This window comes from Nyctereutes procyonoides, unplaced genomic scaffold (assembly GCF_905146905.1).
Source record: "Nyctereutes procyonoides isolate TBG_1078 unplaced genomic scaffold, NYPRO_anot_genome, whole genome shotgun sequence".
Classification (NCBI taxonomy): Eukaryota; Metazoa; Chordata; class Mammalia; order Carnivora; family Canidae; genus Nyctereutes; species Nyctereutes procyonoides.
In genome coordinates, this window is record NW_026575024.1 from 42172053 (window position 1) to 42197903 (window position 25851).

General features: G+C 38.0%; 1 protein-coding gene across 1 annotated transcript in view; it reads left to right on the forward strand.

Annotated features, from left to right (window-relative positions):
• PCSK2 (proprotein convertase subtilisin/kexin type 2) overlaps positions 1-25851 on the forward strand; it is a 255650-nt gene that overhangs the window by 24982 nt on the left and 204817 nt on the right. Inside the window, exon 2 of the mRNA XM_055343431.1 lies at positions 13276-13380. Within this exon, the coding sequence (XP_055199406.1) occupies positions 13276-13380 (105 nt within the window). The remainder of the gene's footprint in view (positions 1-13275; positions 13381-25851) is intronic.

Below are 25851 nucleotides of genomic sequence, written 5' to 3' on the forward strand. Positions count from 1 at the left end.
AGAAGCACAAAATTTGGGGTGGAGGCCAGGCTTACAGCTCTCCTGGAACATCCATGGATTGTATACGTGGAAAAAACTCTGGTCCAAAGGAAAGCAGGCAGTGGACTCTGTGAGGATTTCACATGCCTTTTGATTGGTTCATAATTGACTGCCAGCTCCCTGAGGTTCCCTCCCATTGAGGAATGGGAATATGTAGGTTCAGAGAAAAGCTTTAGCTTGGAGCAATGGTTAGCAGGGGAAAAAGGAAGCAAGAGGGAAGGAGGAAAGGCAATAGGAAGTGTTGCTGGGATCCATAAAACTTTGAGGCATAATGAGAATTTTTTAAAACTCTGCAAGTCTGAGTTAGCAACGTTATTATACTGTCACCTAGCCTGAACTTTCAAGCTGACAATTTGCTGTGAATTCTTCTTTCACTTGTTTTTCTCCTTCTTTCTGGAGCCAAGCATATTTTGCCTTAAGAAAAAAAAGGTGATGGTATAAAAAGAGTGTGTGTGTGTGTGTATAAGTGAAGAAAACATTTGAAAATATACTACACTAAGTCCTAATGTATATGAGAGGTTTCTTACTGGAACACTCAGGTGAGGGGCAGCCTGGGTGGCTCAGCGGTTTAGCACTGCCTTCAGCCCAGGGTGTGATCCTGGAGTCCCAGGATCGAGTCCCACGTCAGGCTCTCTGCATGGGGCCTGCTTCTCCCTCTGCCTGTGTCTCTGCCTCTGTGTGTGTGTGTGTGTGTGTGTGTGTGTCTCATGAATAAATAAATAAAATCTTAAAAAAAACACTCAGGTGAGTGTTTGGGGTCCTAAGACTATTGCTAACATGTCTTTTCTATTTATAAGATAAGCATTCTACTGGAAAAATGGGGGAATGCATGAGCTTTACATCGTCAAGGTCTGTGTAGGCAGCAACTTTATACTACTGTAAGTTACACAGCATTTGTCTTTCTCTACTTGTGGTGGCTTCATGGCTTGCACACTGATATCCTCAGATAACCCTTTTTAGATGCTCAGAGGACAACAGATCTTGGTGCTACAACCCAAAAGCAAGAAGCAAAAGGACACCAAAAAATAGCAAATGCCGGCAGACTAATCTTCTGTTAGGTCTGTGATCAGTCAGTTTACTTTTTATTGTCACTTTCCAATTTCAGCTCCATGAGACCTGTTAGCTCCATCTTTAACCTAGAATCCCAGGTTGTGGGTCTCAAGTCCATAGCCGAGGGAATGTCACTCACCAGCTAGGCTGTCCTAAAGTCACACTTGTCTTCATTAGAAATTCCAGCCTACAGTCTCTTGGATTCATAGCCATGGTTGCAAAGGTGGCTGGGACATAGACCAAGGCTGCAGTGGAAGCAGCATGATGGGAAAGGTGCTGATTTCCAGTCAGGAGACCCTGAATTTCTGACTGGAGCTCCTTCTCAACTGCAAGAGCCCTGCCCCATCCTGAGCCAGAATCTTTTCTCATTTTAGAAGCTGTTAAGCCAAGCCAGGGTGCAATCCAATTGCCTTCAGGTAACATAAGCATTCAAATGACCTCAGTATATGACAATAGGATATGGTGGGGCCTCTCACTTAAATGTCCTCCTAAGGACATTCAAATTTAATTTGTAAAATATTTTTACATTTTTAAAATTTCAAATTGGATGTAACTTTTGACTTAGACCAATTTGCAAAGCTAGCAAACCCATGTACACCCATGTTCATAGTGGCATGATTCACAGCGGCCAAAAGGTGGAAGCAACCGGACTATTCATCAATATTCAACATACATTAAAGGCATATTCAGCCTTAAAAAAGGAAGCAAATCCTGACACATGCCACACAGGAGTGAACCTGGACAATATTGTGCTGAGTGAAATAAGCCAGTCACAAAAACACAAATACTTCCTAATTCCACTTACACGAGGTATCTAGCATAGTCGAATTCCACAGAGACAGAAAATAAAACAATGATAACTAGGGGCTGCAGGGAGGATACAATAAGGAGTTATTGTTTATTGCATATAGAATTTCAGTTTTACAAAGTAGAAAAAGTTCTGGAGATAGACAGTGGTGATGGTTGCACAACAATGTGAATGTACCTAAAGCCGCTGAACTGTACACTTAAGATGGTGAAATGGATAAATTTATATTATGTGCATTTTACCACAAAAAAGATTTATTTAAAAACATGGCTCACAGAGTTACTGAATGCTCTTTATCCAGCCTTCCCCAAACTAACAGCTTATATAACCATTAACACAATTACCAAAGCCAGGAAAATAATTGATATAATATTACCAATTAATCTATGGACTTTACTCAAATTTTTCCCACTAATATCCTTTTTACTGATCTGGGATTCAATCCAGGATATGCAATCACATAAGTGATGTTGTCTCCTTGGTGCATCATATCTTGAGGCACATCACTTTGATACATTTCATCTCTGGTGAAGCTACCTTGATCACTTCTTTAAGATCATATCTGTCAGTTTTCTCCACTGGTACTCTTTCTCTTTATTTTTATATTTCACCCAGTAAGTTTAGTATCATTGGTGATGCTTGCCAACCACAGTTATTCCTAAAGGGTAGAATCCAATTTTCTACATTTATTATTTGGAATTCCATTGTAAAGAAGAATTTTCCTTTTGCCTTCATTCAAATTTAATTTCTAAAAATCAGTAAAACAAAACCAGAACAATGACCCTCCAAAGCTCACTGGTATTTGATAATAACCCCAAAGTCCTTTGTAGCATTGAGAATTCTAGACAAATTCATATATTTATCATGTCCTCCACAATAGAAAATAAAACTCCAAGTTCATACCATCTGACAGTGATCAGAGCCACAAGTCTTTGGAAAGCAAAAGGTCAGCACACTTCTATTTTCTTTCTTTTTCCATCCTCCACCCACCCTCACTATTGAAGTTAAATCTTGACATTACCCTGAGTATATCAGTGGGATTAAGTAAAAGAAAACATCCAAGAATCACTGAGCCTGGAAAATGCACGTGAAGTATTTATGTTTAATTTGCCCTGGAGAATATGATTTTTTTTTGAGAATGTGATTTTTATGAACAGGAACTAAATCACAAAAGCTGCAGCATTCTGTAAGATTTTCATTCACACACCAGACTCCTAGACAAGTTTGCTGTGCGCTTGAAGTTCATCCAGTATCTGCTGCTCTGGCCCCAAGACCCCCTCCCCACTGTGCCAGGAAGGTCACTTGAGGGACCCTAATGGAGCTGTTCCAGGCTGGTATCACCAATTCACAGACAAAACTAATGGTGTAGAGTTTCAAGTTTGTACAGTCCTGAATGCTGAGGAAACAAAACACTTTTTAGCCAGCTGTTTGTTTTTTGTTATCTATTGTTGAGTAACAAACCAACCTAAAATTTAGTAGTACTAAGCAACAACCATTTTATTATGTTCATGGAATTGGGATCAGAAATTCAGGCAGGGCATGGTGGAGATGGCTTGTTGATATTCCACATAGGAATTCATTTGGGAAGATATAGTGGCTGAAGGATGACTAGAATGACTAGAATCTGGGATCATCCAGAGCTTCCTCATTTACATGTTTAGCACCCAAAATGGGGTGTCTTGGAGACTTGGTTCATCCAAGATTGTCAACCAAAGCACTCTACAAAGTTCCCAAAGTTGCTTTGGGCTTCCTCATAGCATGGCAGCCCAGGAGTAGTTGAACTTCTTAAATGGCAGATCAGGACTTTAAGAGAAAGTGTTCTGGAGAGCAAGGCAGAAGTCACATGGCCTCTTATGACCCAGCCTCAAAAGTCACATGGCATCATTTTCACCCCGTCTTTTTTTTTTCAAAGATTTTATTTTATTTATTCATGACATAGAGAGGGAGAGAGGGAGAGAGGCAGAGACATAGGCAGAGGGAGAAGAAGGATCCTTGCAGGGAGCCCGATGCTGGACTCCGTCCCCCGACCCCAGGATCATACCCTGAGCCAAAGTCAGATGCTCAATCCCTGAGCCACCCAGGCTCCCACACTGCTTTTGATCAAAGCAGTCACATTCCCCAGATTCAAGAGTTGGGATCATGTACTTCATCTCTTGATGAGAAGACTGTCAAAGAACTTGCTTTTATGTTTTAAAAATAACCGCACTCTTCAAAATGAAACATTAGGAAAATATGTGCTTTAATAAAAATGAGAAATATTCCTTTTGTCTGAACATCTTCCCTTCCTCCAGGAATTTCATGAAACACTCTCCAGATATCCTTCTTACTAAAATAATCTCTTCTTTGGGTTCTTTTTTTTGTTTTGTTTTTTGTTTTTTTTTTTCTTCTTTGGATTCTAATGGCACCTTGTGCATAGCTGTGTTGTAGCACACTGTACTCAAACAATAAAAAAATACTTGCTAACACTTACTGAGTGCCCACTACATTCGAGGCATTATTCCAAGAACTTTCCATGCAATGTCTCTCTTAATTCTCAGGACAACATGAGAAAGGGACACTCCTAATTTATAAGTGAGTAAATTGAGGCCCAGAAAGGTGAAATAACATGCCATCAAGGGCATGTTGAGTGGAAGAGTGAGAATTTAAACCAAGGCACCCCAGAACTCATGCTTTTAAATCATTCCATCACAGACTACCATTTCTATGCTGCTGTATGTAAATAGGCCTTCCCTAGTGGATTGAGAGCTATTTCCATGTCATATTTGTCTTTGTCTCTCCAGCACAAAACACAGTACCTGCATCAAGACAGTGTGGTACTGGCACAAAAACAGACACATAGACCAATGGAACAGAATAGAGAATCCAGAAATGGACCCTGAACTTTATGGTCAACTAATATTCGACAAAGGAGGAAAGACGATCCACTGGAAGAAAGACAGTCTCTTCAATAAATGGTGCTGGGAAAATTGGTCATCCACATGCAGAAGAATGAAACTAGACCACTCTCTTGCACCATACACAAAGATAAACTCAAAATGGATGAAAGATTTAAATGTGAGACAAGACTCCATCAAAATCCTAGAGGAGAACACAGGCAACACCCTTTTTGAACTTGGCCACAGTAACTTCTTGCAAGATACATCCACGAAAACAAAAGAAACAAAAGCAAAAATGAACTATTGGGACTTCATCAAGATAAGAAGCTTTTGCGCAGCAAAGGATACAGTCAACAAAACTCAAAGACAACCTACAGAATGGGAGAAGATATTTGCAAATAACATATCAGATAAAGGGCTAGTTTCCAAAATCTATAAAGAACTTCTTAAACTCAACACCAAAGAAACAAACAATCCAATCATGAAATGGGCAAAAGACATGAAGAGAAATCTCACAGAGGAAGACATAGACATGGCCAACATGCACATGAGAAAATGCTCTGCATCACTTGCCATCAGGGAAATACAAATCAAAACCACAATGAGATACCACCTCACACCAGTGAGAATGGGGAAAATTAATAAGGCAGGAAACAACAAATGTTGGAGAGGATGCGGAGAAAAGAGAACCCTCTTACACTGTTGGTGGGAATGTGAACTGGTGCAGCCACTCTGGAAAACTGTGTGGAGGTTCCTCAAAGAATTAAAAATAGACCTGCCCTACGACCCAGCAATTGCACTGTTAGGGATTTACCCCGAAGATTCAGATGCAATGAAACGCCGGGGCACCTGCACCCCGATGTTTCTAGCAGCCATGTCCACAATAGCCAAACTGTGGAAGGAGCCTCGGTGCCCATCGAAAGATGAATGGATAAAGAAGATGTGGTTTATGTATACAATGGAATATTACTCAGCCATTAGAAACAACAAATACCCACCATTTGCTTCGACGTGGATGGAACTGGAGGGTATTATGCTGAGTGAAGTAAGTCAATCGGAGAAGGACAAACAGTGTATGTTCTCACTCATTTGGGGAATATGAATAATAGTGAAGGGGAATATAAGGGAAGGGAGAAGAAATGTGTGGGAGATATCAGAAAGGGACACAGAACATAAAGACTTCTAACTCTGGGAAATGAACTAGGGGTGGTGGAAGGGGAGGAGGGCGGGGGGTGGGGGTGAATGGGTGACGGGCACGGAGGGGGACACTTGACGGGATGAGCACTGGGTGTTATTCTGTATGTTGGTAAATTGAACACCAATAAAAATTAATTTATAAAAAAAAAAACAAAAAAAAAACACAGTACCTGGCTTATGACAAGCAATAGCAAAATGCATAAAAGATACAAACAGTTAATTCAAAGAGAAGGAATTAAAATATTTGATAAACATAGGAGAAGATACTCAAACTTTAAAAATAATTAAAGAAATCCAAATAAGATGACATATTTTGTTTATTAAATAGGAAGAATTAAAATGTCCAGTGTTGTTAAAAGTATTGGACAATGGATATTTTTATTCTTACTTTTTGGTTGTTCTTATACAATTTGATAGGAAAACTTTTGGTAGATATTTATCAAAATGCTAATGTTCATAATCTCTAATTAAATTATTGAGTTCCTGGGATATATCCTTTAAGAAAACTCTCATCTATTCATATAGTGACATTTACAAGGCTATTCTTCACAGGATTTTTTTTTATTTTTATTTTTTTATCACAGGATTTTTTTTAATAAATTAATTTTTATTGGTGTTCAATTTACCAACATACAGAATAACACCCAGTGCTCATCCCGTCAAGTGTCCCCCTCAGTGCCCGTCACCCATTCACCCCCACCCCCCGCCCTCCTCCCCTTCCACCACCCCTAGTTCATTTCCCAGAGTTAGAAGTCTTTATGTTCTGTCTCCCTTTCTGATATCTCCCACACATTTCTTCTCCCTTCCCTTATATTCCCTTTCACTATTATTCATATTCCCCAAATGAATGAGAACATACACTGTTTGTCCTTCTCCGATTGACTTACTTCACTCAGCATAATACCCTCCAGTTCCATCCACGTCGAAGCAAATGGTGGGTATTTGTCGTTTCTCATGGCTGAGTAATATTCCATTGTATACATAGACCACAGCTTCTTTATCCATTCATCTTTCGATGGACACCGAGGCTCCTTCCACAGTTTGGCTATTGTGGACATGGCTGCTATAAACATTGGGGTGCAGGTGTCCTGCCGTTTCACTACATCTGTATCTTTGGGGTAAATCCCCAGCAGTGCAATTGCTGGGTCGTAGGGCAGGTCTATTTTTAACTCTTTGAGGAACCTCCACACAGTTTTCCAGAGTGGCTGCACCAGTTCACATTCCCACCAGCAGTGTAAGAGGGTTCCCTTTTCTCCGCATCCTCTCCAACATTTGTTGTTTCCTGCCTTGTTAATTTCCCCATTCTCAGTGGTGTGAGGTGGTATCTCATTGTGGTTTGGATTTGTATTTCCCTGATGGCAAGTGATGCAGAGCATTTTCTCATGTGCTTGTTGGCCATGTCTATGTCTTCCTCTGTGAGATTTCTCTTCATGTCTTTTGCCCATTTCATGATTGGATTGTTTGTTTCTTTGCTGTTGAGTTTAATAAGTTCTTTATAGATCTTGGAAACTAGCCCTTTATCTGATACGTCATTTGCAAATATCTTCTCCCATTCTGCAGGTTGTCTTTTAGTTTTGTTGACTGTATCCTTTGCTGTGCAAAAGCTTCTTATCTTGATGAAGTCCCAATAGTTCATTTTTGCTTTTGTTTCTTTTGCCTTCGTGGATGTATCTTGCAAGAAGTTACTGTGGCCGAGTTCAAAAAGGGTGTTGCCTGTGTTCTCCTCTAGGATTTTGATGGAATCTTGTCTCACATTTAGATCTTTCATCCATTTTGAGTTTATCTTTGTGTATGGTGCAAGAGAGTGGTCTAGTTTCATTCTTCTGCATGTGGATGTCCAATTTTCCCAGCACCATTTATTGAAGAGACTGTCTTCTTCCAGTGGATAGTCTTTCCTCCTTTGTCGAATATTAGTTGACCATAAAGTTCAGGGTCCACTTCTGGGTTCTCTGTTCTGTTCCATTGATCTATGTGTCTGTTTTTGTGCCAGTACCACACTGTCTTGATGGACACAGCTTTGTAGTACAACCTGAAATCTGGCATTGTGATGCCCCCAGATATGGTTTTCTTTTTTAAAATTCCCCTGGCTATTCGGGGTCTTTTCTGATTCCACACAAATCTTAAAATAATTTGTTCTAACTCTCTGAAGAAAGTCCATGGTATTTTGATAGGGATTGCATTGAATGTATCACAGGATTTTTTAAATAACATTTTTATTGAGACATAATTCACAAATCATAAAATATGCCCTTTCAAAATGTACAATTTGGTGATTTTTTTATATATACAAAAAGTTGTGATTTCTTGCCATAATCTACTTTTAAAACATTTTGATCTCCCAAAAAGGAACCCTGTACCATTATCAATCACTCTGTATTGCTGCCTCCTCTTAGCCCTAATGTGCGCACTAATTTAGTTTGTATTTCTATGTGTTTGTTCTGGACATTTCATATAAAGGAAATGATACAATATGTGGCCTTTTTTTCTCTGGCTTCTTTCATGTAGCCTTTAGTTTTTAAGTGTCATCTGTGTTGTAGCACATAACAATGCTTCCTTCCTTTTTGTTCCCAAATAATATTCCATTGTATCTACATACCACATTTTGTTTATCCATCAGTTAATGGACATTTGGGTTTTATCTATTGTGAATAATGTTGCTAAGAAAATTTGTGTGCATGTCTTTGTGTAGGCGTGTGTTTTCATTTCTATTGGATATATACCTAGGTTTAGAATTCCTGGATCAAATGAAAATCTGTGTTTAACATTTTGAGTAACTGCCAAAGTGTTTTCCAAAGTGGCTGGGTCATTTTCTATACACAAGCAATGTACAGGGGTTCAAATTCTTTCACATTTTGTCACCAACACTTATTGGTTTTTATAATTTTTGGTTTTATTTTTGTTTTTTCTAGTGGGTATGAAGTGATATCTCACTGTGGTTTTGATTTATGTTTCCCTGATGACTAATGATGCTGAACAAGTTTTCACGTGTTTATTGGTCATTTATGTATCTTTTTTTGGAGAAATAACTATCCAAATATTTTGCCTATTTTTAAGTTGAGTTATTTGGCTTTGTTTCTTACCATATTTTTGTATGAGTACTTTATCTTAGGTATGATTTGAAAATATCTCATTCTGTGGGTTGTCTTTGCATTTTCTTAATGATTTTCCTTGAAGCACAAACATTGTTAATTTTAATGAAGTCTGATTTGGGGGGATATTTTTGTCCTTTGCACTTTTGGTCAACATCTAAGAAGTCATTTCCTAGCCTAAAGTCATGAATATTTATTCCTAAGTTTTATTCTCAGATTTGCAGAGCTTCACTTCTTACATGTAGGGCTGTAAATAATATTGAGTTAAAATTTTTATGTGGTGTGAGATATGGTTCCAAATTCATTCTTTTTGTGTAGATACTCAGTTTGCAAACATGACTTGTTGAAAAGATTATTTTTTCCCATTGAATTTTCATAGCACCAAGGTTAAAATCAATTAACCATAAATTACTATAAATTATTTCTGGACTCTCAACTTTATACCATTGAACTGTATGTCTCTCCCTAAACCAATACCAGGCTGTTTTGATTACTGTAGCTTTGTTTTAAGTTTTGAAATGGGAAAGTGTGAGTCTTCCAACTTGTTCTTTCTGGAGATTTCTTTGGCTTCTTGGGGTCCTTTGCATTTCCATAAGAATTTTAGGATCAGCAAAAATGAGAAGTATTACCATTTTAAAGTCCATGAACATGAGATGTCTTTCCATTTATTTATAACTTCTTTAATTTCTTTCAATGATATTTTGTACTTTTCAGTGTACAAGTCTTATACTTCTTTTGTTGAATTTATTCTCAAGTATTTTACTTACTTGATGTTAGTGTAAATGAATTTTTTTTCTTAATTCTGTTCTTGGATTGGTCATTGCTAGCATATAGAAATATAATTGATTTTTGTATGTTAATTTTATATCTTGCAATCACGCTGAACCCATTTGTTAATTCGAATAGGTTTTTTGTGGATATCTCAGAAATTTCTATGTATAAGATTATTTCTCCTGGAAACAGATGATTTTTTTTTCTTCCTTTCCAATCTGGATGCCTTTATTTCTATTTCTTGCCTGATTGTCCTAACTGGAACCACACCAGTACACTGTTGAATATAAGTGGCAGGAGTAGACAAGCTTGTCTTGTAAAAGGAAAGCGTTCAGCCTTTCAGGGTTAAATTATGATATTAGCTTTTTGTTTTCATAGATACATTTTATCATATTGAGGAAATTCCCTTTCATTTTTAGTTTTTTGAATGTTTTAACATAAAAAGAGTATTGGATTGTTAATGATCATCTCAATCTTTTTTAAAAAGAGCATTTATTGAGATGATCATGTGGTTTTTGTGATATTGTTATTATGTTAACTGATTTTCAGCTGGTAAAACAACCTTGCACTCCTAGGATAAATCTCACTTGGTCATGGTATATAATCCTTTGTATATGTTGCTAGATTCAGCTTGCTAGTGTTTTGAAGAGGATTTAGGGGCTGATATTTGTAAAGGATAGTGGTCTGTAGTTTTCTTAATATCTTTGTCTAGTTCTCGTATGAGGGTAATATTAACCTTGATGAATGAGTTTGGGAAGTGTTCCTTCACCTTCCATTTTTTGGAAGAGTTTCTGAAGAATTGGTATGAGTTCTGTAAAACATTTGGTAGAACTCACTAGTGAAACTACTTGGACCTGGTTTTATTTTACAGGAAGTTTGAAAAATATTAATCTAATCTCTTTTTTTTACAGATCTATTTGAACTTTCTATTACTTCTGAATAAATTTTAGAAATTTATGTCTTTCTGGGAATTTGTCTATTTCACTAACATCTAATTTGTTGACATACAGTTATTCATAGAATTCCCTTAATTATTTTTTATTTCTGTAGGCTGGTAGTGATGTCTCCTCCTTCATCACTGATTTTATTCATTTGAGTCTTTTTCTTGGTCAATATTCTTTGAGTTTTGCCAATTTTCTCGAATTTTGCAAAGAATAACTTTTGGTTTTGTTGATTTTCTCTATTATTTTTGTATTTTTCATTTCATTTATTCCTACTTGAATCTTCTAAATTCTATCCTGCTTTGTTGGATTTAGTTTGCTCTTCTTTTTCCAGTTTGGTTATTAATTTGAGGTCTTTCTTCTTTCACAATGGGCACTTACAGCTATGGATCTCCCTCTAAGTACTGCTTTAACTGCACCCCAAAAGTTCTTAAATTCTGTGTTTTTGTTTTCATTCATATAAAAGTATTTTGGAATAGTCAGTGTAATTTCTTCTTTGACCGATTGATTATTTAGGAGTATGTTGTTTTCCAAATTTTGAATTTTTTCACTTATTATTGATTTTTAATATAATTAGAGTTTAATATATATATATGTAATTAGAGATTGTGATCAGATAACATACTTTGTGTTATTTTATTACTTTGAAATTTATTGAAGTTTGATTTGTGGCCTAACATATGATCTATCTTGAAGAATGTTCCATGTGTTACTTGAGAAGACTATGCATTCTGCTGTAGTTGGGTAGAATATTATATGAATATATCTTAAGTTTAGTTGTTTTTTGGTTTTGTTCAGTTTACTTTTGGGTCTTCATACTTATTCTACATATTATTGGAAAAGGGCTATTGAAGCATCCAACTGTGATTGCTGCATTATCTATTCCTCCCTTTGATTTGTCATTTTTGTGTGTGAGTTTGGGGACTTTGTTGCTATATGCATATATACCTAAATCTATCCGTGTTTTTGATGCATCAATCCTTATATCACCACAAAATGTCATTCCTTGTCCATTGTAACAATTTTGGTTAAAATCAATTATATGTAGTATATATATAGTAAGTCTTCCTCTCCTTTGGTTACTGTTTGTATAGTATATCTTTTCACATCTTTTTACTTTAACCTATTTATGTACTTGAATCTAAAGTGTTTATCTTATAAATACAATATAGTTGGGGTTTTTTCATTCATTCTGTAAATCTGTTTTTTTTTTAAAGATTTTATTTAATTATTCATGACAGACACACAGAGAGAGACAGAGAGGCACAGGCAGAGGGAGAAGCAGGCTCCATGCAGGGAGCCCGATGTGGGACTCCATCATGGGACTCCAGGATCACACCCTGGGCCAAAGGTGGCGCCAAACCACTGAGCCACCCAGGGATCTTCTGTAAATCTGTCTTTTGATTGAAGTTTACAATCCATTTACATTTAATGTAATACTTAAAAGAAATTTACACTTGCCATTTTACTATGTGCTTTCTATATGTCATATAAACTTTTCTATTCTTTCATAATAACCTTTTGGTGTTAAATATTTTTAGTGCACCATTATTAATTACCTTGTTTATTTTGCTATATACTTTTTAGTTATTTTCTTGGTGGATAACTGGGGATTATAATAAGTAACTTAAACAATAAATAGCTTATACATATTAATAGCAACTTAAATTCAAACGTATACAAAAACTGTGCTCCAGTATAGCTTTGTTTCTTTTCCCCTTTTTTGTACTATTGTTGTGGTACTAATCCATCTTTATACATTTTTAGCCACCAAACACAGCTTTATCACAGGATAAGTGATAGTCCTCCTTTCCCTCAGATTCTTGTATTTGGGAAGAACTTAAATAATTTGTTTAGATTCTCTAATCTTCAGCTTCCTCATCTTCCAGAGAGACAAGCTCTCATTATTGTGGCCTCTCCAACTAGCTCTGACACCCATATCTAATCCCAAGGACCCTTAGGGAGACAGAGGGAAATCTGGTTATCTCCTAACAGTTGCTTAGTAGATTTATATGGTTGCCTTATGCCCAATATGATGAAATGCATCAAGGAGTCACAGAGAAAGTCTAAGATATGGGACAGATAATCCAGCTGTGAAGAAAGAAGTAGATCACAACACAATTCTAGAGCAACTAGACATGGAATGTAAATACTAGTTCAAGAGGAAAGATTGGAGAACTTGGTGTGGGTGAATATAAAGGTGAATAAAAAGGGAATAATCCATGGAGGAAGAGTTTTTTTAAATGGGTAGAAACTAAAGAAATAAAGGAAAAGGTAGAAGGTATTTGAAGAGAGGAAGTGAATGGGCAGTACATAAGAAAAAGTAAAGAAAATGGAAGTACAAAGAGAGGGAAATTGAAGTGTAAGTCTGATAGAAAGTTGCCAGTTTTCTTTCATACATCCCAGCCCATGGAACCCTTGCATGCAGCCCCAGCTTTTGTTTCCCTATCCTGGGGTCAACCCCAGAAGCTAATTATGTCTTATTTCTGTTTGATTCTCCACAGCTTCCCTTCACTGAAGGCCTATACCACTTTTATCACAATGGCCTTGCAAAAGCCAAGAGAAGACGCAGCCTACATCACAAGCAGCAGCTGGAGAGAGACCCCAGGGTGAGTTTCCCTGGATACCTGCCTTCCAACCTCTGCTGCCACAACTGAGCCCACTGAGAGGATGCATAAAGGGTGGGCTGGGAATTTTGAAGTAAAGACACTCAATTTTGTGATAGGTAAAACGGACCCTTGGCAGAGTGGCCTGGAGACACTCTACTCCTCTGCTTTGTGCATAATAAGTAAATCTTTTATAGGCTGTGGGGCAGGGGAGAAATAAACAGAGATATCACTCCTTTACTGGCTATCTTCTCCGGCATTATTGTGTTTGGACTTCTGGCGGCCTGTGATAGATGGAAAGAAAACAAATTGTTTAATGAATCATTTTATGTAAGGTTTCTGCTGGTGAGTCCCATGCTCTGAGGAGGTTGCTGTGCCCCATATTGGGCATGGAGAAATGACTGGGCCATCGAGTGATTGGCAAACAATAGGCTTCTCAAGTATCCATGCATGGTTGCAGGCACAAGACCATCTCATCCTTTCTTCTCTACTGTATTTTTTCACACTCATCTAATTTACCCCCATGCCTCGATGGTGTTCATGACCTCCATTTTTAAGCTACAATCTTTACTTGTTCTTAGATCTCATTTCCTACTCACCCTGGAAGCTTAAATTCATCTTTCTCACAATCAAACTTATTATTTTAGCCACAAAGCATTTCCTTTTCCTGAATAGGAACATTGGTCATCCCTGAATTCTCCTTCATCACATCACTTCTGCCATCCCTCTACATTTACAGACTCATTCAACTGAGTAGAATAATTTCTCTTATGCGGTTCACTAAAAGGGAAATTAATAATCCAGGCAAATTGCTCTCTGAACATTGACAGCTGTATAACCTCTTCTCCAGAACTCTTGGGGGAAAGTGGATATAAAGTGGGTCAGACATTTGAGTTAGGGATTTACACATGAGACTCTTTTTGAATTGATGGAATCTGGAAACTCATTCTTTTGGGGCTTTTCATGTGAACATTTGACTGGGTTTAATTTGGGCTTTAATTAGAAATGCAGATGAAACAGACTCCCCAGCACACTACCAACTGACAGGCCACAGGCAATTTTCCTTTAACTCTTCAACCCAGGGGATCCCCTATTCCCTGGAGTGGAAATTCTGCTCTGAGAAGTCACTTTATCTACTTTCACAGTAAGATCCAAGCTGCCTGCTGCCACCCTTAACAGGCATTCTTAAAGGGTCTGTTGAAGAAACTGGCACCATTATCTTAGATAGGGATATATCTTAGATAAGGCTATTCCCTTAGATAAGGGAACAACTTTCTTTTCTGTGTCATAACAGCCTTTGCCCTGGCTGTACCAATTCAGGGCTTAGGGAATCCCTTGGTAAGCCAATGGACAGAAAGCCTATGTGTTTCACCTATAGTGGATAGCAGTAGACAAAGACCACTCTGGTGAATTGTGGCACTGGTTTTCCCTGCACTTCATCCCTGCCCCAATGTCTTACTCTTTATTTCCAATTGTTATTCCTTTTATTTATATATTTTCTTAAAAGTCCTATTTGATTCTTTTCTTCCATGATTAAAAAATGTTTCCTCAAGATCATTCAGAGAGGAAAACATAAAAGAAACTGAGGCAGAAGGAAGGATATGCTTGGGAAAGAGAACTGAGGAACAATGAAACTGAGAAGCCATTGTTTGGATCAGAGAGACTCCTTGGGCCCATTAGGCTAAGATTTTCTTATTCTTTCACTTGCTTGAAATGATCTTTGAAATGCTTATTCTTGAAGTTTTTAGAGTGATGTTTCCAAAAGAGAAGAAAATAAGATGGGTTAGGTAATAAGGAAGAAGATTGTGCACTAGTGATTCTAATCATTTCTTTCTCCTCAAAATATTGTCTATTTTAACCAAAAGGGGCATCCATTCTCCCCTCACTGACCACTAGAAGGATTCTGGTAGGGAGCTGCCTCTATATGGTGGTGGCAAACATCTGTCCTGCCCATGATCAGTAGAAGATAGCAGGGACACTAAAGATCATACATCTCCTGTGCCTCTTCTGACATTTTCAAGGGTAAATGTCAAGGCCGTTGTCAATAACAAGTCATTATAGGAAAAGAAATAAAGCACAAAATCTCGTAATTCTTTGAAAAAAAAAACACCTGCTAATGATGACTATCTCATTTTAAAATATTAGATTAAGCCCTGAATCTTTTCTGCATAATTCTTGTGATTTGGCATCAGCTGATAGCAAAATATGGGGGCAACTACTCTTTTTTATTCCAGTTTAATTAATATACAGAGCTATATTGTTTTCAGGTGCACAGTATACAAATCTACACATTACTCATCACATTAAGTGTACTCTTAAATCCCCATCACCTATTTCACCCTCACCCCCACCCACCTTCTCTCTGATAACCTATTCACCATAGTTGAGAGTTTATTTTTTGGTTTGTCTTTTTTCCTTCATTCATTTGTTTTGTTTCTTAAATTCCACATATGAGTGAAATTGTGTAGCACTTGTCTTTCTTTGATTGACTTATTTCGCTTAGCATTATACTATCTAGCTCCATCCATGTTGTTGCAAATGGCAAGATTTCATTCTTTTTATGGCCAAATAGTATTCCATTGTGTGTGTGTGTATATATATACACACCACATCTATATCCATTTATCTATCAATGGACACTTAGGCTACTTCCATAATATGACTATTGTAAATAATGCCACAATAAACATAAGGATGCATATATCTTTTCAAATTATTGTTTTCGTATTCTTTTTTTTAAGATTTTATTTATTTATTCATGAGAGACACACAGAAAGAGGCATAGACACAGGCAGAGGGAGAAGCAGGCTCCATGCAGGGAGCCCGATGTGGGACCCAATCCTGGAACTGCAAGATCATGCCCTGAGCCAAAGGCAGACGCTCAACCATTGAGCCACCCAGGCATCCCATTGTGTTTTTGTATTCTTTGGGTAGATACAGAATAGTGGAATTCCTGGATTGTAGGGTAGTCCAATTTTTAAATTTTAAGGAACCTCCATACTGTTTTTCACAGTGGCTGTACCAGTTTGCATTCCCACCAACAGTGCATGAGGGTTCCTTTTTCTCCACATCCTCATGGTGGTGGTGGTGGGTGTCTATTCTTAAACAAAAAGCATTGACTATGACCAGTGCAAGAGTAGCAATATAAGAATTTTGCCATGTGGGTCTACAGATCTTAAACAAAAGGGCAAGAGTTAAGATACTTCAATCTTTGGGTTCCCAAACACATTCACGCAGGTGCAAAAAGAAAAGTAAATAGAAGTGTAGCAGGGCTGCTTCAGTGGCTCAGTTGGTTAAGCAATCAGCTCTTGATTTTGGCTCAGGTCATGATCTGAGAGTGGTGGGATCAAGCCCCATGTCAGGCTCTTGTCCTTCTCATCTTTATTCTAAAATGTGCTCCATTAAGGAAACAGAAGTACAGCCTTCTCTTTACCTCTTCCTTTAGAAATATTCTTAATTGTGGGTAGAAGAAACCAGTTGTTATTCTATTACTTTCAAGCCCTGTCACTGAAAACCCCACGAAGAACGATTTTTTAATCTCAAAAGTCCAATACACTGTGTTGCTGATCATTTTCATGGTCCTGGTACAAACACCCCAGTGAGAACAAATGTGTTTGGAAAGTTTGGATATCTAAAATAATGTGAAGAGGTAATAAATCAAAAGCTGGGATGAAATAATAAAACTAAAAATGACTTCTCAGCATCTATGTTAAGAACAATATCCCCAGCTCAAAACATCTGTGGGATTTTTTTAAACTTTAGCTAAGAGCAGTGTCAACAAATCTTGAAGTCAAACCTGATGGCAGTCCACAGTCTACATATCAAATCACCACAGTTCCACAAGTACCTGAAAAACTGTGGAGATTATATTGATTTAAGATAATATTTGTTTCACAGTTATGCTGAACCATGTTTGCATATCTGACATAACATTGAAATGAGATACATTAAAAAATGTGAAGAAGAACTGCATCAATGAGCAATACACATTAGTTGCACGGAAGCCAAAAAATTTAACAAGTAACCTGAACTTCATTTGTCAAGAGAAGTTATATTTGATTTGAGAATTACAAACACATTCCCTTTGCAAAGCAATTTTATTAGACTACAAAATTATCCCTTGAAATCATTTTTAAGTCATCTTTCAATTTTGCAAGTCAGAAACCCCTCTATCAGTTTGCTGAAAACTTTTCAGTTCCCTGTCTCAAAGAATGGATGATGTCTCCTTGCATTCTATATATAGAAGCTGTTTCTTTCTAGCTTCTTCCTCATCCAAATTTATCCAGATGTCTAATGACCATAGATGGTAGACACATGATCCAGTAGTGACCTAGTTCTACTTTTTAAGGGTCTATTCTGAACTCATCTGTGGGGATTTTAGGGTCCTGCAAAACCCCACAAAAGTTAGTATCACTGGATAGTTTTACAGCAATTTCATCAAACTACCACCAGAACAAAGGAGAATTTTTCCCATTTTTTAAAAATTAACTGGACAAGATTGGTGTGATGTGTTGGCAAAAATCTGAATAATGAATGAACCAGACTTTCTTTGTCCCTAGGATTTAAATAATACAGTAACTGATATTGTTTTTTAAAAATAAATTTATTAGCCTGCTTGAAACTAAGATGGTTGACAGAAGCTGAGAATGGCTTGCAATTGCTCTGAGTCCTCTTCTGACATGATATAATATTGCTTTTAGATCTAACTCAGAAGGAGTAATTTAGCCATGACTGTGAACATCTTATAGAGCTGTACCTAATTTCAGATCAGAAAGATTAAGCATCAATGACATGGAAAGCATGATCTGAAGAAGCCCATGAGATGATCACAGCAATAATATAGCAATTTATTCACAATCGAAAGATATCTTTCAGAAAAGAATACTGGAACTTCAGCAGTTCAAAGCAAGCAAAGAAATTCATTTACCTTTTCCTCCATAAGTAACAGAAAATTTTGTCACAATTGCTAAACTCTTAGCTTACAATCTTTTTTGAATACCTAGCATTAGTCATTAACTTTTTATAATCAATGCCACTTATATGTATTCTGTCTTCGATTTATAGTATTAAATAACCATTTGATTATTTAGATTAAAAGTTAGGGGAGAGAAGGAAAAGCACCATTATCTTTGGAAAATCTAATTTCAAATAGAAAATTTCATGGAGAAAAATGTCTTCTTGCATTTTTTGGTCTTGTTTTGTTTTAGCTTGGTTTGGTTTTGGTTTTGATCAAATCTTCAGCCAGTAAGTAGCTAGTAGAATTTGGGGTTCTCTCCTTAACCACCACAGTGAGTACATGAGCCTTTCTGCCTGGAGGCTAGGTAAAAATAGCAATTAGTTTTACTGCCTTTTTAAAAGAATTTATACCCAAAGAATAGGATTGTGTTTTTTGGTGTTTGGTTTTGTTTGGTCTTCATATTTGTTAAGTCACAAATGGTGAAGTTTGAGACACTGCTCTAAGAAATGTATAGGACTGGGACACCTGGGTGACTTAGTTGGTTGAGCATCTGACTCTTGATCTCAGCTCATGTCATGATCCCAGGGTGGTGAGATGGAGCCCAACATCAGGCTCTACACTCAGCGTGGAGTCTGCTTGAGATTCTTTCCCTCTCCCTCTACCTGTCTGACCCTCACTCATACTCTCTCTCTCTAAAATAAATTAAAAATATAGTTTTTAAAAAAGGAATATATAGGATTTCTCCAATCTATCTTCCAAATATCTTATTGAAGTGAAAAAGGTAGGAGATAGATCTAATTATATCTTACTTATTTAAAAAAATAAGCATATTCTCATTTCTTTGTAGCATGAGTTGGACCAATACTTGTTTCTCTTTCCTGAAATGGAGGTATGAAGTCACACATAAGTTTATGAAAGTAATTCAAGTCCCCCAAAATGAAAACCATCTTGTCCAATCTAGGTTTAGTTCTCCTGGTTGAACAAGGGAATAGCCTATTGGGAATTGGGATTCTCATAGAGAAACAGCTGTCCACAATGCATGATTATGACTGTCCAGTGGTCCTCAAATAAAACTATACAAGTAGACTTAACCATTGGTGGGGTATGAAAGTAAATTAAATCTTTTTAACTCTTGGGGTTAAAAGTACATATTAGCCAGAATTCCTAAGAGAGATTCCTTCCTTGCTGGGCTAACAAGTGTTCATGGTGTCTCCGGCATGTCTACTCTAAACAGAAATAAATTACACTGAAGACATAACAAACTGAAATAAAGTGATATTGAAGCTACACTGTGAAGAAGAAGATAGAGAATGCGAGACAGAACTCAAGAAAATTTAAAAAATAAAAAAAAAGAATTTTGACTGGTGGAAAGTGGGTGAGACAGCCCCACACCCAACGCTGCACCCTGCCCCCCACCTCCTAACAGTGTCTCATATCACTTGAAGCATGTGACCCCATCAGTCACCTGGACATTTTCTATTCTGTAAATAGTTCAATTTTCTATCATTAAAAAAAGGAACCATATTCCCATGCTAAAGGGGCAAATAACCAGAAGTGCATACCAAAGTTAAGCAGGTATCATATCTTCCTCTTTTCTTCTGGTTTTTCCTCCCTGCCTCTCTCCACCTTATTTCCTCTCCTCATGAATCCATAAGCAGCAAACACATGCTTCCGGAATGTTATATGTGTCTCAGGCTCTAAGACGAAAGCTGCTTTACAAAAAAAAAAAAATGAGCTACAAATTCAAGTGAATACACGTGCAATGAAATCCATTAGGAAGGGATTTTGGCTCAGACTTCACCATGCCCACCTACCAGCCAACTGACCTTCTGCATGTTAGTGAGGGGAATGAAGGACACAGTCCTTCAATGATCCTGCTCATGACATTTCTGCAGGAACCAGATCACTGAGTCAGAAAAGAATAGGAGGGCTCAAGGGTTTCCTCTCACTTTAATTTGATAACAGTTTTAAGAACGGTGAATGTGTGTTATATGCTGCTGTTCTATTTGGGTTCCTGCAAAAAGCAACCCCTGTGACAAGGACTCAGAAGAGAGCCATTTGGGGGGTCAGTCCTAGGAAGCACAAGAGAAAGAGTGAAATGAAGAAAGGAAGTGAGGAAAGCATATAGAGGGTGGATATTTTAGCAGGTTTTCATTGTAGGCCCCTGAGGCTCAGTCCCACTGGGGACTCTCCAAGGGTGTTGTGTAGAATGTGTTTAGATTTGTCCTACAGGGAACAAGGTTGATTAATGGGTGATTAATCTACCAGCAACATCTCTCATGTTTGAGTTGACCCCAGATGTTAAATCCCTAGCACTTTGGGCTGCCCTGTGCACAGGCTAAGCGAGCCTCAGGATGCTGGAAAAGGCCTCAGAGCAGAGAGGCAGAGACAGAGAAGCTGTCAGCAGTTGGAGTTCAACTCAGATGAGGACTGAGAGAATATGGAAATGAAATCCACAGCTAGGGTCACAAATCCTACAACTCAATACTGTGCTGAGGGCTTGGCATGCATCATCTTGTTAAACCTCCAACATCACCTGTGAAATACATACTATCAGATTCTCAGTTTACAGGTGAGGAAATAAGAACTTAAAGGGAGGCTCATCCTATGGTATGTAAGGAATCTTCACCACTGCAGGTTGCTGCTCAGTCACTGACTTGTGTTTCATAAATTAATTTTCCCTGCTCCCCTGTACAAAGAATATAATGGGACCAGACTTCTTGTGGGTAAGAATGGCCTGTGATGTACTGAGATGCAGCACACCGATTTCCAACTTTCCTAAAAAGTTTGCAAAGTTAATTTTGACCATGCATAGTTTCCACTTCACCCCTTTCAAAATCCTACCGTAGGATTCCTCTACAAATGTAAACAAAGATGGTGTCTTAGCTTGGATTTCCTGGAAATGCACTCTGAGATGGAGAGTTGCACAGGACAAAGATGTTTCTAAGAATGCTAGTTGGCCATATGATTGAAAACGGTATTGTCTCATGTGGCTCCCTCCATCCTGAAACTAACAATACACCCAAATCCTTCCTATGCTTCATACGTTCTGCCTTCTCTTCCACTTCAGGGCTCCTGTGACCTTATTGGGCCCACCCAGATAACCTGGCATTATCTCCCTTTCTTAATGTCAGCACATCAGTAAGCTAAATTTCTTTTTTTTAAAGATTTTATTTATTTATTTATTTTATTTATTCATGAGAGAACACAGAGCGAGAGAGAGAGGCAGAGACACAGGCAGAGGGAGAAGCAGGCCCCATGCAGGGAGCCCGATGTGGGACTCGATCCTGGGTCTCCAGGATCACACCCCGGGCTGCAGGTGGCACTAAACCACTGTGGCACCGGGGCTGCCCAGTAAGCTAAATTTCATCTGCAACGTCTCTCTCTCCTCTCTCTCTCTCTCTCCTTCTTCTTTCTCTCTCTCTCTCTCTTTTTAAAGATTTTATTTATTTAATCATGAGAGACACAGAGAAAGGGGCAGAGACACATGCAAAGGGAGAAGCAGGCTCCCTGCAGGGAGCCTAATGTGGGACTCCATCCCGGAACTCCCAGATCATGGCCTGAGCCAAAGGCAGACGCTCAACCACTGAGCCACCCAGGCATCCCTGCAAAGTCTCTTTTACCACAGGATGCAACAAAATCATGAAAGTAATACCAGGGGCTGGAGACCACTGGGGTCAAAATTCTGCCCTGAGTTTTGACCTTTCTGAAAGAGTTAATGTGTCTCCTAGGGTCAGCAGCTCCCTTCAGACACCCAGCTTCCCCTTACTGCCCTCCTCCAGGCATTGCATTTAGCTCAGAGGGAAACATGAATCTGGAGGCACACAAAATTGACCGACCATACTTTGAACCCAAATGATGAAACCAAGAGACCCACGTGGAGCACTTTCTGATTTGCCTTCTCAGATGGTGACCAAATCCATTTTCTAGACATTTCATTAAGATGTGGGCTCAGGTGTCAGCCTTCCATGGGACACATATTTTGAAAGTGACTTGACAGTATCAAGAGAAGAAATGGGAGAGAAAGCAAGAGTCTTCAGTAATGCTCCAACCTGTGGGAAAAGCTAATCTGCCCTAATCTGCTGGTTTTATTATGCAGCAGGGAGTGACTTTCAGTATCTCCTCTGGGCATTGCAGTTAGGCCTGGCTTCCTGCCTCAATGAGCTGCTGCTAGTGCTATAATTAAGTATTTGTGGGGATCAGGAGAGAATTATTTACCCTGGATTTAGAAAGGCACAGAGAAAGCTGCTAATGAGGAGGCCTGGTTTTCCTAGATGTTATGAGCATATTTTTAAATGATTACTACTGTTCACACTGTCATGCTTACTAAAAGAGAAGGAGAAACACTCTGGGAGATACCATTCCAGCAAGCCCAGAGATCTCTGGAGAGTTTTAACTTTCTTTGAGAGAATTCTAACAAGCCCCAGTACAGAGAAAAGCCACACAAAGAGAAGAAAGTGTTCTGTATCGTCCTTATAACTGACAAGATGAAGACTCTCAAATGGTAAACTAGCAAGCTTTTAGAACATCCAGGCAAAATCTCCGATGTTTGTAGGGCAAATTTCTTGTGACCTGCCTTACTTGATTCCTTCCCCAAACTTCCCCAAGATGCAAAAGGAAATATCTTTAAATATTTAAAATGTTTCTATTATTTCCTCTAAAAATGAACATTTTATGCTTATTAAATTCACAGTATAATTCTATTATCTAATTGCTTGCTAGCAAGCCATTTATTCATTCAACAAATATTTACTGAGCTCAACTACATGCTGAGCACTGTCCATAGAGAACAAACAAAGTTCTCCTCCTACAAATCTTGTATACTAATGGGGATAAAAGAGAGAGACAAAGGCCAGATAATAAAGCAATTACAAGATTGTTGGTGAATGTGTTATGAAGACAAATAGAGCAACGTAGGAGAAAGAGAGAGTGCCAGGGGAAGGGGTATTTGTGTTTTGTAAAAAGCATCATCCAGCATTGTCTACTCTAGTAAGGTGACGTTTACATATAGACCTGAAGATGGTTAAGGAAGATGTTCATGTGGGTATTAGGAGAAAGAGCATTCCCCACAGAGGAACTATCAAGGGTAAAGGCCAGGTACCCAGGGCACACTTAATGTGTTTTAAAAACAAGAATGCCAGTAGGGTTTGGAAGATATGAGCTGAAAACAGGGAAAGAAATCAGGTCAGAGAGGAGCAAGAGAGCAAGACCATGGAAGACATTCTAGGTCAGGTAAGGACTTTGCATTCACTCTGAATGAAATGGGATTTCTTTGCCTCCCAGTGAATAATAGACTATGAGTGGGCAGGGGGAAGGGCACAGCTGGAAACCAGGGAGATCAGAGCTAGGTGACTGCAACATTCCAGAAGAGAAAGGGCAGTGGCTTAGACCAGGGTAGAAGTTAGAGGAAATGATGAGAAATAAGTCAGATTTGGGGATATATTATGAAGGTAGAGTCCTCAAATTTGCTGATTCTTTTACCAATAGATTAGATAAGGAATGGAAGAGTAGGGGAGAAGGCAAAGGTGGAGATGGGGACAATATGGAGTTGGTATATATGTCAGTGGACAGCAGGGAAAACCAGGTTAATGAGGAATGGGTAGAAAATCAAGAGTTTAGTTTGAAGCATGTTAACTGTGCTCGCTTCGGCAGCACATATACTGAAGCATGTTAACTTTTTAAATTTGCATTGAATATCCAAGTGGAGAGGTAAAATAAATGATTTAAAGAATTAGGATAGAGGGCCACCTTGCTGACTCAGTAGGTAAAGCATGTGACTCTTGATCTCAGGGTCATGAGTTCAAGCCCCACACTGGGCATGTAGCTACTTTAAAAACAAAATAGTAAATAAATAAATAAATAAATAAATAAATAAATAAATAAATATCTAGGATAGAGAAAAGAGTTGGAGACATAAACTGAGAATCACCCACATGTTGATAGCATTCAATGCCATGAGATCAGTTAGATTATCTAAGAAATAAGTGTAAATAGGAAAGACAAGCTGTAGGAGACCGAGCCCTAGGGCACTCTAACATTCAGAAGCTAGAAGTTGGAATATGACTGGATACCAGTAAATACGACTAAGAAGTGACTAATAAGTAGGAAGAGGATCAGCAATCAAGCAAAGACTAATCTAGTCAAGTGTCCTACCTTGTTCAAATTTTACCAGAGTAACTTGACTGTGCCTATACTTATTTCTTACTAAAATCGCCTAGAGGTATCAATAACTTCATTTTTTTCTCTAATCTATTTTTTTTCTCAAGAAGTATTGAAATTTATAGTGCACACATGAGTTTATGAAACAAAAATGGTAACACAAGTTTTATCTCAGGGACACTGCTGTGTCTGGGCTAGGAGCTATGCTTTAAAACAGGGAATTCCATTTCACTCAGAATGGATAAGAATCAAGCTTTTAAAACCTCAAGCACAGCTAGGCAATATCTCAGAGCCGAGGCCTGGTTCTGGGAGCTTCTGGGTGAAATTACTGGAAAACAGCCTACTTAACATAGAGAATCGAAGTTGGGCACTTCTTCTCTAATTTTCAAAAGCTATGAAAACCACGAGAAACATCAAGTTTGACTGGAAACCCAAAGGAAAGAAACTTAATCTCCAATTAAGAAAAATTAAAAAGCAAGCTGTGTTGATTCAATTCGGATCACATTTGCATGGATTTCAGAAAGATAGAGTTCTTAAAATAATTTCCTGTTAAGATTCAAAATCTATCTAAAGAGTAATTTCTCACTCCTTAAGCCACTGCTTCAGAATGAATTTTATTCAACGCTTAGCTAAAAGAGACTATTAGTGCTCCTTAATGAAGACACAAACAGTTAAAATAGGTATATCTATCTAGCTACTAAATTTTCCTAAGATAATATTTTTATCAGACAGTTAGCTTTGGAGTTGGATATGCTTCAGAAAGGTTTTTAAAAACCCCCACTCTTTCAAACTCTTTTTTGGGTATTTTTCATTGGTTTAGACATTTTTCCTTTATGACGCCCATTGACATGTTTGCGATCACATCTCCATCTATAAACAGACTTCATGCTCTTAAATACAAGCCAAGGGAATTATGAAAAGAAATGGTATTGAATTCTTACCATTTCCAGTGGGTTGAGGAGAGGACATGAGTGAAGCCAGGTCTAGAAATGAGTAAACAGCAGTTATAGAAAGAGATTCATGCCTGAATAACAGCCTGATTGCTGGAGTTTATCTAATTGGTTTCCCATTATCTGTACCGAAAATGTTGTGTTTTCTATCTTCTCTTCAGCAAGTATGTCCCATTTAGCAATAAAGAACTTATTGCCCAAGAGAAAACAGGTAAGACAAAACAATTTTCCATTTTCCATTCCCCTTGAAAAGGGAGAGCAGCCCATCCCATGTAAAGAATTGCTTAATGGATGTTAGTTTGTAAGAACACCTCAGAGAAATGGCAGGAGAAAACCCTCCCAAGAAAACAGAAGAAAAGCAAAGTGATTTAAACCCATTGTGTGGAAAGAGTCTCAAAAGATTGTCTA